Source organism: Corvus cornix, chromosome 5 (assembly GCF_000738735.6).
Source record: "Corvus cornix cornix isolate S_Up_H32 chromosome 5, ASM73873v5, whole genome shotgun sequence".
Taxonomy (NCBI): Eukaryota; Metazoa; Chordata; class Aves; order Passeriformes; family Corvidae; genus Corvus; species Corvus cornix.
The window spans coordinates 16,737,210-16,752,315 of record NC_046335.1 but is presented as its reverse complement, the minus strand read 5'-3'; the positions used below and the strand labels follow the sequence as shown (position 1 = coordinate 16,752,315).

Genomic DNA, 15,106 nt, shown 5'->3' with positions numbered 1-15,106 from the left:
CACTGTCCTTACTGATGGAAAGTTAAATACAATGGCCTGAACGTCACTGTATCCAACGTCTGCCTGTGGGTCATAGCCCTCTTTGAAGATGCTGGGCATTATCACAATGCACGCAGCAGGAGATAACAACAAAAATCCTTTTTGTCTCAGTTTTGCGTGACATATTTACATTGATAATATGTTTGCAATATATCATTTTCATTCCAATTGTCATTCCCTTTTCCTTTATGTAAGACCTGAGTTAAGAGAAGACCAGTCTTTTGGTCAAAATATTACTGCTTATAATTAGGGAAGAGCCCTATCCCTTGCTCTTCAACAAATTATTTGTCTATATCCCTAGACTGCCATATCCCTAGTACACACTGAGCCTCAGTCTCAGCTTAAAAAGGGAAGCAAAGTCCCAGTGTTTCTCTTCGTATTTTGCAACAAGAGTCTTAAACGGAAGAGTTGGAGAAATAAGAGGTGTTCCAAACACCTCGATTATGAGGCAGCTCAAGGACATTTCAGTGACACTCAGTCACTCCAAATTACATTCCAGTCCTAACAAAATAGAAGCTGTTCAAATTGCTTTAAATCATAATCAACTTGCAAAAAAACCCCAAGCCCATAAAGACTTAAATAAATCACCCACAGCTTGGAAAACAGTAAAACAGTTCTTCAAATACTACTATTCCTTCACTAAACACATTAGCTTTGGAGGGTTTTAAACAATCCAAATATTTAGGTGTCTAGATACACATGTAACAACATAGGTTAGCATCAACTGCTCTTAATCATCATCTTATATTTAATACGTGAGAAATTATTCACTCCTTTTATCGGAATTTAGATGTATATAAGATGCATGCACATAAAAACCTGACTTCAGCTAGAAGATATAAAGTAGGCATTTAATCCAATTTTTTCTGTAAAGTCAATGATTACTGCTGTTAACAAAAACTTTGAGACTTCTGAAGGTATTTAACAACAAAAACAATGATTAAGTTTATAATACAATCTTCCCAAGTATTTTAATCGATTTAGGCACTGTGTCCAACTACACTGAAAAAATTGTCCTTTCCTAGTCTCTCAGCTTCAGAGATGAACTTGGATTAAAATACTCTGAATGTAGAGAATGTCTCATCAGGATTTGCTGCCAAACTGGTGCCAAAAATAAATTAGAGTGTAAAATTTTCTGCATTAGAAAAAACAAAAAGGTATTTGAAGAAATGCAAAGATCAGCATTTTCTTTGTGGCAAAAACTGAAAAAAGCATGAATACATACTTAATTCAGTCCATGATGCTAAGACACTTCTGCAGCTGAACTGACTTAAAAGATAAGGATGTTTCTCCCCAACCACTAGGTATAATTTGAAAAACAGGACTCCCTTTACACATCAAAATTTAAGAATACTTTATCATCTGCTTTATATTAACAGTTCCTAGTAAATTTAAAGTATTATAAATTCTTATCTCAAAATTTACATTAAGACTGATCTATCATTTTAATTAAATTCAGTTTTACCTTTTTTAGATTTAGAAATACTTTAAAAAAGCACCTACCTATTTCCCAGTAGATAATACTGCATACTGAACTGAACACTAGATGGCACAGTTCTGCACTATTTAAAATTAGAGCTCTTAACACTTTGTCCTTAGCAAAGGTCAAAGGTTGAAGATACAAGCCTAATGTACACCTACACTGCTACTCACCTCATAATTAATTTGTGAAATATTCTATTTCAGCTTAACAAACAACTTGGTAACCTTCCTCATAAGTACACTGTCAATTAAAACTCAGCCCAAGAATTACATAGTTGAGTCACTAATAAAGAAATCTCAAAACAAGAAGTCTCCCAATGGAAATTTCTCTAATCCTATCATTTGAATTCTGAAGGGGAAAAATAGAATACTTGAGAGCATTCATAAACAAATCACTATAGGCTTAAAAGAGAACAACAAGTAGTTATTTGTGTTTCTGTTCCACTCATGAAGTTGAGTGCATTTTCATTTTAACCTATCTGTGGATATTGCCAGCAAAAAAGTACTTAGAAAAACTTCAATCTAATATTAGTTAACTTGCTAAAGAAACTCTATTAAAAAAAAAAAAAATTCTCATAGCAGTTGGCAAACTGCTTCATGAGTTTGTATTTCATGAGTCACATGTTCAAATATGTACAGGAAAACAAAACGAAAGAAAAAACTTCCCATTTCCAAAAATAGATTCTGAATAAAACACTTGTCCTGAGAATCATTCATTGTGGTTAGTGTACAAAAGTGACTGAAATATTGGAAATCAGAGATAGCAGAAGTAATTAGAAGCTACGAGGCTGTACAATATCCACTGGTCAGTAGAGCATTTTCCCTTCGCAGCACTTTTTCCAGTGCTTGATCCAAGATCAATCAGCCAAAGATCGTATGAGATCTGAACACCTAAAACTAATCTGGTAACCCAGCATCTCAATCTGTAAGTCCAGACTGGATATTGCATAACATTGTTGCTCCAACAGGAATTACAGGACTGGATAAAAACAAGAGGTTTCTTGGACTATGATGTACATGAAAAAAGTGGACTCCTCCATAATAGTCTCTTTTAGATTGAAAACTAATTTTAAAAGAAAAAAAACCAAGACATGGTGATATTTATGGTAACACTAATATTTTCCCCTCCTCAGTCTATTCACAGATTAATAATCACAATGACACACCAAGATAGAGAAGCAATACTGAAATGGATAGGCTAAGTCATTTAGCTCCAAATAAATTTAAAGACCATGCCAGAACTGAGCATGAACTCATCTCTTCCCTGAATCCACTCCAGCATCCTAACTATCCGACTTATTTTCCTTCCAGGGAAAATTATATAATAAATTATGAAGTAGTAGATGTATGCATAGAATAAATACAAAAGGCATGATCACATGGTATTACAGCTTAGAATTCTCCATCTACAAACTGGGATTCTCAAGAATATTTCACATCAGACTTGTAATGTTCCTTCTCTTTTCTGGATTAAAGTAATCAGCTGTAAAACTTCTGAACAAAAGATAATTGTTTTTTTCACAAGTCTCCTTTTTATAAAAGCACATCTCCAGCTGTTGGCTGCAATTCTCCAGTCTTGACATTGTACTATAAACCACTCAACACGTTAGACTTTACTGGATGTTGTATCATAAGCTCTCCTGGGGAAGAGAAGGATCTGCTACATCCATATTTGGTTGGAGTATCTGCTTTAATTCTCAGCTAAGAAATCAGGATGCCAGGCATTTTGAAGAGGAGAAAAGCTTCGTGCAATACATAGGAAAATCTTTTCTTAATGCAGTTAGCTCCTGTGAAGACCAATCTGACCATAATATGAAACAGAAAGAACCTTACCCAGCATAGCTTCCTCTGTGCCAGGCAGCAGAGGATGGGATACCATGCTGCCATCCTGTACAGCTGCCAGTGTTGTCAAACACTTTCCATAGAGACTGTTGATCTTTGAAACAGAAAAGGTAGTGAACTGACTTTGACAGAACAGAAGGTATTTCTTCCACATCTCTGGATTATTGGGATGTAAAAAAATTAGCTTCTGCCATTCTTTGATCAAAGCTGGTGGTTCCCAGAATTCTGTGCAAAGCTTCAGCCTGGCAAGTTTTAGATCAATATTACTTGGATTGCTTTCAATTGCCCTCTCCAAAATAGCCAGTTTCTTTTCCAGGATTAACTTGAGTGATTTTCTTCTTAATTCCTGCTCTCCGCTACTGGCATACAGGCTAGGTCCTCTCATTAATTCATCCTTAAAACAAAAAGAAACATCACTACAACCTTAGGAAGAATGATCACTAGAATCACAAGAATGCTGCCATTTGTGAAGATGAGTTAACAGCTCATTCTTAACCAACAGAAGATATACAGCTCTAAACAAATGAAACTGCAATATGATGTTCATTACTTATAATAAGCAACAAGGTCCATTAGAATACATACCTGAAAGGAAATAAATTCCATCCAAGCATTAATATCTCTTGGGTTTTCTCTGACTTTCTTGTTATGTTCTTCCACTTTTGTCATTAGAATGGAGTTCACGTTTATCCCAGGCTCTTGAGTTGTTTGCTGTGTATTTACAGACCCATTGTCTGCACTCTTGCACCCTTTTCCTTGTAGCCACACTGTGGTTGATTGATCATAAATCCCAAGAGGATTAACTTCTGTTGTGTCAGAAGAATCATCAGTTTCCACTTGGGAAACTGGTATAAAAGCAGGTGAGTCAGATGGAGAATTTTTATTACAAACAAGAATCCCATCTGTGTTCAGCATCTTCACGTTGTTCTTTGTGAAGTAGCGCTCAGGTCGACTCTGTACTTGCTTCCTTTTTGATGCAGAACTGTCCCAAGTTATACAGTGTTTCTTTGCATCTATGCCAAGACAGGACTCTCCTTTCCTTTTATATCTTGAAAGAGAAAACAGAATTAAACATCTTCCAAAATACACACTAGAAAAGACACCTCCTTTTGAAAGAAATACTTTCATTCAAATTGACCCAAATAATGTATGTGTAGAGCTTCAAAAGTTTAAGAACCTGGTAACTTTCTCCTTATTTAAGACTTCAACTTATAAATTCTTTCAGTGTCATCACACTTTTAATATCATACTAAGCTTCCTCTGAGTTCAACAATGTATGTCATACTCAAGCAGAAGAAAACCCTTTTTCCTTTCTATCATTTTAAGCCATGTAGACAAACCTGGAGAAAGAACAACAGACATTATTTAGGGTTACTTAGATTAGATTATTTTAAACTGAAAATAAGATACCAGTTGTTCAGTCCAGTAATTTTCTTCTGCATCCCTAAGCCTCTGTCCATTTTATACATCAAAAAGTGGAGAGAAGCATGAAGAGAAAAAGAGAGGCCATGTTTATAAAGGCCACAATAACCCTATGGATTAAGATAGGAAAATACCATCTTCAAATATTACCAAGAATGTAATTTCAGTGGCAGATATAGTGGCGTGCAATGCTAAAATAACACTCTTCATCTCAGAAAATAGCTGACAGTCCAAAGGTGATAGAAAATTGAAATGAATTGTAACCAGCCAATTTTATTGCAAAGGTATATAACGCTACAAAAATATAACCTATAAATCCTCCCTCCTCCACAAAGAATTATACACAGTATTATTGTATATACAGTAAACAATTTTCCTGAGAAAATAAAGAAGTAAGTGTACATACGTAATGCACGAGCCAAGTGTAGGCTCCTTTGGATGGGCTTCTGTATTAATGCAAGGAAATGTTCTGAAGGGTCATCATAGGACCAGTAACCCACTACGGATGTTGAACTTGCAATTTCATCTCTACTAACTTGAAATGCAGCATTGCATAGGACAGACACATTTTAGTACAAGGCCTGGCTGAAATCTGTTTGCTAAGAATATACCTGTAGCTTTTGGGCTTTTTTACAAGGGTATCTAACTACTCAAATAAATCTCATGATAAATCTAGTATAAAATAATCAATACCTTCACCTCCCTTTCAAACATAGAAACAGAACAACAGAGACCAAAGAGAGCACTTGCCCAAAGATGATTCATAACGCAACCTGGGATTTCTGACCTCAAAAACGTATCTTTGAATCTGTCCCATGCTGCCATCTCCAGATGGCCCTGTAGTTTGCTACACAGAATGTTTTTAAAAACAACTAAAATCATGCACTTTATGCCCATTATTTCATGCCATCTTTTGCCTTTTAAAACATTTATCCAAGAATCATAGAATGGTTCGGGTTAGAAGGGGCCTTACAGATCATCTCATTCCAACCCCCCAGGCAGAGACAACTTACACTAGATCAGGCTGCTCAAAGCTCCATCCAATCTGGCCTCGAACACTTCCAGGGATGGGACATCCTCAACTCCTCTAGGCAGCCTATTCCAATGTCTCACCACCCTCACAGTAAAGAATTTCTTCCTAATATTCAATCAAAACCTACTCTTCAGTTTAAAACCATTTCCCCGTGTCCTGTCACTACATGCCCTCATAAAAAGTCCCTCTCCATCTTTCTTGTAGGCTCCCTTCAGGTACTGGATGGAGCCTTCTCTTTTTCAGGCTGAACAACTCCAATTCTCTCAGCCTTTACTCATAGGAGAGGTGCTCCAGCTCTCTGGTGGCCCTTCTCTGGACTCACTCCAAAAGGTCAATGTCCTTCTTGTGCTGGGGACTCCAGAGCTGGATGCAGCACTTCAGGTGGGGTCTCACCAGAGCAGAGGGGAGGGGCAGAATCCCCTCCCTTGCCCTACTGCCACATTGCTTGGGATGCAGCCCAGGATACAACTGGCTTTCTGGGCTGCCAGCGCGTATTTCCAGCTCGTCATCCACTTGCTCTCATCATTGCTCTCACCCAGCAGCACCCCCGAGCCCTTCCTCTGGATCTGTTCATCCCCCAGCCTGTGTTGACACTGAGGGTTGCCCTGATCCAGGTGCAGCACTTCCACTTGTTAAATCTCATGAGGGCCCTCTTCTTGAGCTTGCCCAGGTCCCTCTGGATGGCATCCCATCCTTCAGAAGCGTTAACTGCACTACTCAGCTTGGTGTTGTCAAACTTACTGGGTGTACACTTGATCCTGCTGTCTTTGTCACTGATGAAGAGCACATGAGATAGCACAGGTCCCAGTACAGACCCCCAGGGGATACCACTTGCCACTGACACTGGCCCAAAGCCAAGTCAAATTTTGAAATAGGCTACTCAGTTATCTTTTCTCATCTTCTATATAAAAACGTCACAGCCAGACTCAAGCAACTCTGTGATAGTTTGGATACCAATAGAGAACAACGTTCCATACCTTGCTATGTCCCCACGATACAAGGATTTGTAGGCCCAGTTTGCAGGGTCTGGTTTCTTGTCTATCCGAAAGGTGTCTGCTGTGGGAGCCTGGATATCATCAAGCCAAATAGAGCGACTGCTCGTAACATTTGATGCTTTCTTACCTAGACTGCAGAAATAAAAGAAACATTAAATCATACAACAAATTTTCTCTTAAAATGAAAAACAAGGAAATGTTAACTCTGTGAGGAGGAAGTTACACTACAAGGCAAACCCAGCCACATATTAAGATTCTTGCACTAATTAAGAATGTTTAATGCAACCCCTCTCCAAACCCTCACAAGAGATCTGTGACAGGAAACAAGATGCTTACAAAAACTGAACATAAGCCTCTACATGACTTTAAAAATTTATTTCATAATCACCATACCATGCTTTTGCTCTGCACAACAGTACTTCACTGAATATTTCAGTCACAATTTTTTTATACGATTAAACAAGTGGTTCTAAATCTGTTTCCCTTGCTTTGAATGCACGTTTAGTCATATAAAGCTTAGAAAAAGATCATCAACCAGTGGTAAAAATTTCAGTTGAAGAGACAAGCACAAGAACACAATGAGTTTACATCTTGCATTAATATATACATACTTTGCCGCTGCTTCCCTTTCACTCCTTTTGCCACTTCCTTTGTCCTTGATGTGCTTAGTGTCCACATCCGATTCACTGCTACTGGAATCTCCTTTGGTTTTCTTTTTTGTCTTCTTACTGTGGTGATGCTTTTTCTTTTTCCTTTTCTTACTTGTCTGTTTCAGACTCTCATCTGTATCACTCTCCTCAGACAACTCAGATCTTGAAGTAATCCTGCTCGGAAAAAAATACATACATCTATATATATACCTATACAGCTAAGCAGTAAAACTGTTAAGGAATACCACAAAAAGAAAGTTCAGAACATTTTACTCTTTACATTTTTTCTCCCTGTATTTTATTTGAGAAGGTAGCAGTAACACATACAGCAAAAGTGATATAAATCTGCATTAAATAACAACTATATTTTTCAGCTGCTGGAATTACTGACAACCAGCCTTAACGTTTTAATTGTCAAGGCATTTTGATGTGTGATCTGCGCAAATATCCATCTGTTAACATTGCCAAACTAAAGAAGATGACCAAGATGATAAAATTTCCTAACTTTTCTAAACAACTTAGCTCAAGCTAAACGACTGAGAAATCTTCCACTGTGACCTGCAAAAGAAAAAAAGTCTGATTTGTTTTCCCTGGGATTTTTTATGACTTACACAGGAAGTATCAAAACCACACTTTTAAAATCACTTCCAGATTAGAAAATCAAATCTCACCAATCAAGAAACAATTTTTTATGACTACGGAACTGTTATCATATAATACAGTATAATGTAATACAATAACACTACGTACAACAGACAACTGAGTTATTGAGAGATCACACAAAGGACACATAGTTTTGGCAAAACACATGTATATTACTGTACATACCACATAAACTCCCACACTTAATAATCAAATGAATAAGGGAGGTCTTCTCTAACCCTTAATTAAAGCACAACTTCTTTTTAAACTTTTTTTTTTCTGCAATCTTTCAATGAAAGATTTCAATGATTTAATTTCAATTCTTACAACTCTCAGTATTCTGAATATTTCAATAAAAGAAAATACTGTATTTCAGAAACAAGGTATCTCAAGTAACAGCCCTGACACAGAAAGAAAAAAGAAACGAAGGAAGAACCATAAGCAGACCTTTAAAACAAACACACACACTTCTGCAAACCAAACAAACAAAGCAAACCCTCTCAAAACCACCAACTACATTGGAGCAATTAGTTTCTATTGAACTGAGATAAAACAAATTAGTTTTTATTAAACCAAGTACCTGAGTAATAGGCAAAAAAAACTCCCAAACAACAAACACCCGAACATTTTTCTGCACACTAATTTTTGACACAGTCTTTTTCAAAGATAAAATTATTATGGTGGGTTTGTTATGTGATTCTGTCTGATGGCAACTTGCAAAATCCTTTGTTTTATGACATTAAAGTCCTACAAAGATTTGAAGAAACAGAATTAGAATACATGACTGATAAACAAAACACTGATTGCATTTCAAACACACAATGCATGTAAATGCAAGAATAAGTACAGAAAAAGATGTATTCAGGTGTGCTTGGTATTATAAAGATTTTCCATATCATGACCACCACCAATCATCATAAAAATGGAAGCTTGCATCAAATTAAAAGTGACTGAAGTTTTGAACTCGACAACTACAACTTGACTGCATTCACTATTGAGTGCTAGTTACAGTGTAGATAGGCCAAGTATAGCAATGAGTCTAGTGAACATATTAAAAACAGTTTTTCAGCAAACACGGCTTCTTAAAGCTCATTTCTATAAAAGGATATCATCACCCACTTCAGTTGACCAGCATATTCTACAGCCAGACACAACCTGATACATGTAATATTTCATTATTTCACATTGTCAACTGCTTTTTAAAAAATAAAAAACTCAACTGTGAAATGGGTGATTTCTCTCGTTTCCACAGAGAAATCACAAAGCTAATGCTTAATCTTTAGATTATTTCAAGGGTCACTTAAGACATTCAAAAGCTAATGAAGAATCATGATTGCTCAGTTCCCTCTCCATTCCAAAATAACAAATCCCAAAAGAAAATGGGAATGTAATTGCATACGTACAATTTCTCATTATTTTAAGTTAAAAGACATTGGAAGCATTATTCATACTTTTACACATGACTCAGTTCAAGCATTTTAAAATACTGAACAGTAGAACGAAAAGCTTTTAGATTCTGAATTTGGTCTCACATAACAAAAGATACGCAAGACAAAAGAAAGAGGCTATTTCAAAAGACATTGGAGTACACTCTACCTTACTAATGGTGACTTTTCAGGAATGAGATCGGCATCTTCTGTAGTTCGTTGGTGCAGTAATAGTGCATCTTCTGCAGAGAAGCTTGGGTTACTCAGCCAGTCTAAATCTGCAGGTCAAAAAAAGTGTGAGATCAACACAAATTAGCTTGCTGTGCTTTTTTAAGTTAGGGGTTAATCTAGTCAGCAGACAGCTAAATTCACAGTAAATGTCACTAAGTCATGTGCAATAACTGAGCATATTCGAAAGCAGTCCATGAAATTTCCATTTAGCTCATACTGAAAGCTATGTTTAATACATAGCTCTATACACAAAAATACACAGCCCTACACACAAAAAAAGAAGCTATCCAACATTCATTTTTATCATTTAAAATTCTAACTTTATATATTTATATATGTATAAATTTGTTACATATATATAAGATCTACTGTATCATAATATATTTACCACTATATATTAATTATACATTAATGTCTATATACAATATAGAATAGAAATATTTACATATTTAAAAAGTGAAATTGAAAAAATTACAGAAAGGCATAATTAAACAAAAGGTGTAGTTAATGAATGCAATACAATTTATACAAACTAACAAAAGTATACATTACTGGCTGTGCGGAAAATACTCTTCACACAATTTTATTGATAGGCACACCCATTACTGATAAGTAACACTCAAGTGTTTTATACATGGCCAAAACATGTCACTGAAATATCATTAGACTTATCAATAGTGTGAAAGAAAGCCACTGGATGCTAATTTGTATATATTAGTCAGCATTAAGCATCCTGCACCTAGACCTCTGCATTTCAGTCACCATATAAGATCAGACACTGACAGGATGTGGAAGGGAAACTTTCTGTCACAATTTTACTGATATTAAAAGTTTTATAACAATTTTCATAGAGATTTCATTTCTAGAATTCTTTAAGCATGTGAAATTTCTTAGCTATTAAACAACAAAAGTTATTTTGTGTAAATACAGAACTTAACAGCAGCCCCTCCAGTGTCACACTGATAGAGATAATAACAAAAGGAACAAATTTGGTCTCCCTGCCTCTCCTCCATGCTCTTTACAATCACTTCTGCCTCAGTGCTCTTCCTGTCACACTCCTGTCTTTGTGTTCTTGACTACACTGACCTCTACCCCTCAACAGAATGAACTTATTGTCTGTCAAGCCAGATACCTCTCCTCCTTCTCTAAAGTATTTTTTTCATAAACAGAATTTTGGTATGAAAAGCTTTCTTCTGTCTCATGTCCCTGAATTGTTGTCCACAAAAGGATTTAAAGCAGAGCAGACTGCAAAACAGCTTGTTAACCTAAGCTAAACACATCAAGAAGTACATACGATAAAGCAAAGCTCCAGTTTGTGTTTCCCAAGAGTCCACTCCCATTATGAAAGGCCCCATAAGGAGGGATCACCTCCCTGGCTCATCTTGAACCTCCATCTCTGTGCATGGGAGAATCCACAATTCATGGCACTGTCAAGACCAAATCACACTCCCCCACGACGAGCCTAACCAACATGCTGCAGAACAGCACCATGCACCATTTCCCAGCCTGTTTCTGTAGCTTGGTTCTACCTGAGCAGCTAAGATCAAGTTGCATCTTTAATGCATTGAAGAATCACTTTGTGAGAACCAAGCCCTGTAGCACAGTCAATATACATCTGTGGCTACAGCAGGGAAGCTCAGAATTCTCCAAGTACAGTATTTTCTGAAGAATTTAATCAAACTGACCTAATACTCAGAAAAAAATGAGCCATTTTTGCCATTTTGCAACATGCAAGTTCAAACCGCTTGTAAATAATCTCAAGTGAATCAGCTAGTGTTTTAAAGTTTGGAATGCATTGTGATGTTCGAAATGCTTGTATCCAGCTATCTCTTCAGTTGTTAGGCTTTTTTCTTGCGGAATGTCTAAGAAGTTTATCGTTTTCACAGACCAGATATAAAAGACCTATTTTGCGATAATATGCATGTACTTGTTACATGTTTATGAGCACAACCGCAGCAGTAATCCAATGGCATTCTCTTTATACCTTCTCAAGCAAAAAGAAAAATTACAAAATTACAGTGCATGTCTACACCAACAACTTTTAAGAGCTAAACGAAGCCTTTTGTTGCCTCTCAGGATCCTGAAAATCTGCTTTCAGCAAAATTTACTGCACCATCTGACCTATAGCATAGTTCAGACTGCAAATAATGCTGCATGTGGCGCTTACTAATGTCATCAGGGTTACTAATTACTACTGCTCTCCTCATGGCTACAGATAAATTTGCAATTTATCTTCCACCAAACACTAATTAAGCTTGACAACATAATTGTAACAAAGCATATACAAAATTGCAGCACTCTAGAGGCTGCTGCAACTCAGCAACTGGGCAACACAGGAAGCATAAGCACCACTTCTGTTTCTGTTTCAGACAGCACTTTTGCTTTAAAAGTGGTGTAGGAAGGTTTTTAAAAGTATGATGCAAAGTGGTTGTCTGAATGAAACATGACCAACATATATACATTATTACTTCAACTTTTACAATAAAGCCATGAAGCAGTCCTAAATGTCTGCAAAAAGCACCTCAGTTTTACATAACACTAAAATCAAAATACTCTGGGATCTCTGTATTACAATGCACTTTGGCTTCACAGCAGCTCTGAGCAGAGAACCATCTATCAGAGAGATACTAAAGTTGCCTGTCAAGTTCTCAAGTTCTCACAAGCTGAATGTGTGAAATTTGATATACACCACCATAAATGTGGTTCTGAGTTAATATTTAATTTTTACAACTTACATTAAAACGTTGCTGTCAAAACCAAAGTACAATATTTACTAAAACATAAACCAAACAAATTATGTTCCAGTTTTGTCAATAATTCTCATACAAAAATCTTTCAGTATACCAAAATGTAAGTCATAAACAGTGCTAACAACTGAAATCTGGATCCACAAGTCAATCTCACATCTTTTTCTGTATAATCTGATCTTCCAGACAGGTGGCCTGAAGCAACACAGACTACTGTAACAACCTTAAAGGCTAAATTCCCAAAGTTTTAAAATACAACCAAGGTCTTATTACCAGAGAATTTTACTGTATCTCTCCCTGGCAGAACAGCTCCTCTATTCCTAGAAGCTGTAATTTGGTATCTTATTATGTCCACTACTCCCTACACCAAGAGTCATTACCAGAAAGGGTCCTAAATGCAGCTAGAACATTTCTGTACTGGCAGAGCAAGTATCAACCACTGTTATGCCATCGGAGTAAGGCAGAACTGGTTAGAACAAGAAGCTAACGCACCACACCGACCGGACCAAATACACAAGAAATTCAGCCTAGGTAAATGCTTCTCTTGTTTCCCTTTGCTGTGGTGTCTAGAGAATGGAAGATTTAAGGGTGGTAGAACCTGGCAAGCAAAAGGAACGGTTAGTTCAAATCCTGTCCAGTAGAATTAATAAACGTAGTACCTACTTCACTGCTTGGCACTACACCAGAAAGTGTTATTTCCTTTAATATTATTATTTACTTATTAGAAGTATTACTCGCAACTGCAGGTAAATGTGATAGAATGAATCATAATCCAAAACACGTCCTTCAAAACTGTGATTTGGCTTAATAAGCAAGGAATTAAAAAACATTTTTCAAGATATCCAAAGATAGTGGGGAAGGAAAAAAAAAAAAAAAAGAAAGTAACAACAACAAACCACAAGCCCCCGCGCCGCGCTCCGCAGCCTCCGGGGGCGATGGTTACGGGCCGATGGGCCCGGGCCCAGCGGCAGCACCGCCCCGCCGCCGCCGCTCCACGGCGGGGGAAGCACGGACAAGCACGGCAGCCAGAGCGGGGCCAGCGGTGTGTGGGGAGGGCCGCTGGAGAGCTGTTAAGGGAAAGACGGTTCTCCCAGGACTTTACCTCTCGTGGAGCCCTTGGAGCTGCCGGCGATGGGCTCCCCGGGCTGGGCGGCCCCGGCGAAGGCCGGGAACAGCGCCATGTCTCGGCGGCCACCGCCGCCCCCCGCCCGACCTGCCCGGCGCCAAGATGGCGGCGCGGCGCCAAGCGCGCTGGGGACTGGTAGTTCTTCCGGCCGGGCCCAAGATGGCGGCTGAGGGCAGGAAAGCTTGGCCTTTTGGCCACTGCGGGCGGCCGATTTTCTGCGGGTTCTCGTGTATCGTGCGCCCTTCGCCGCCGCACTGCGGGACTGGCGGAGGGGACTGCTGCGGGAAAAGGCGGGATGGAGCTTCCAGAGCCAGCCCTTCCTTCCCACCACCCTCATCCTTCATGAGGTTCTCCGGGACAGAACTCCCAAGCGATGTCTCCAGGAGACTGGAATGCTCAGCTGTGTAAAAGATGATGCTGTAAAAGGCCAGGCGGCCTTTCTGTTGGGAACTAGTGAGTGTATGCCTGGAGGCCCGAGCACCCTCGTAGCCTGTCTCAACAGCGTCAGGGAGGGCACGGGGAACAAATAACCTGCTGCAGTCGGGCCTCTCTCAGCCTCCTGACCGGGGAGTCACCCATCATGTCTGATAGCATCCATGAGCCTGCTCTCCACAAAGGAACTGGAAAAATTATTTCTTTGTGCCTTCTGGGACAGGATGTTCTGCTTCTTAATTATGTATTGTCTGAACCAGTATTTCCTTTTTTTTCCTCTAGCCAATGCCTGATTCTTGCATTGTGAGGGGAAAAATAACTACCCTAGTCCCTTTTTCTGCAAAATTTTATACCTTATTAATGTAGTTCAGTATTCTCCTTCCTAGACTGAAAATTTTGCCTTTTTTCTTTGTATGCTAAAGCCACTCCGTAATAGTCTCCTTGCTGAATTTCTTTAGTTTTTCTAATTCTTACATTAATACTAATGCATGACCAGAATTTCATGTCATGATTAAGCTAGTGAGTTTAGGGATTGTATGGAATTATGACAACTGGCTTGTTTTGTGCTCCTTTTTCAATACCTTCGGATCATTCTGTTCGGCTTTTGTCTTCTCCTGAGCTACAGTATCTGTCAAGAGACCATTTATGATTGGCAAAAGGTAATAGGTAACTACTGTGTGTAGATGATAGGAGTACCTTCCCTATACACACTACTTCACATCTACGAGCTGATATTTTTGTCATTTTATAATTTATTTTTTAAATACTTCAGCAGCCTTTCCCAGTCAGATTTCCAGTTGATTGCCATGAATACCTGTGCACCATCTGCAGACTTTGTCAACTCTACAGTCGCTGCCATTTGCAGCCTTTTTTTAGATGTTGATGAGTTCATCCTTTAGAAAACTCTAAAACTATTTCTTAATCCTTGTTTACTACCTTTAGTTTATTGTTAGTCCATAAAATGCTATTCATCAACAGCAGATAAGTATGAAAGTACAGAGAGAAGAGGATTCAGAACAAAATAGTGGTCATGGACAC

The 15,106-nt window shown here is 38.2% G+C and overlaps 1 protein-coding gene across 1 annotated transcript in view; it reads right to left on the bottom strand.

The window, feature by feature from the left end:
• NRDE2 (NRDE-2, necessary for RNA interference, domain containing) overlaps positions 1 to 13,738 on the bottom strand; it is a 30,597-nt gene extending 16,859 nt beyond the window's left edge. Inside the window, exons 1-6 of the mRNA XM_010394068.4 lie at positions 13,613 to 13,738; positions 9,702 to 9,810; positions 7,425 to 7,637; positions 6,796 to 6,945; positions 3,949 to 4,411; positions 3,355 to 3,757 (exon numbers count right to left, since the gene is read on the bottom strand). Coding sequence (XP_010392370.3) covers positions 3,355 to 3,757; positions 3,949 to 4,411; positions 6,796 to 6,945; positions 7,425 to 7,637; positions 9,702 to 9,810; positions 13,613 to 13,691 — 1,417 coding nt within the window. The 5' untranslated portion in view covers positions 13,692 to 13,738. The remainder of the gene's footprint in view (positions 1 to 3,354; positions 3,758 to 3,948; positions 4,412 to 6,795; positions 6,946 to 7,424; positions 7,638 to 9,701; positions 9,811 to 13,612) is intronic.
• Positions 13,739 to 15,106: the final 1,368 nt, after the last annotated feature.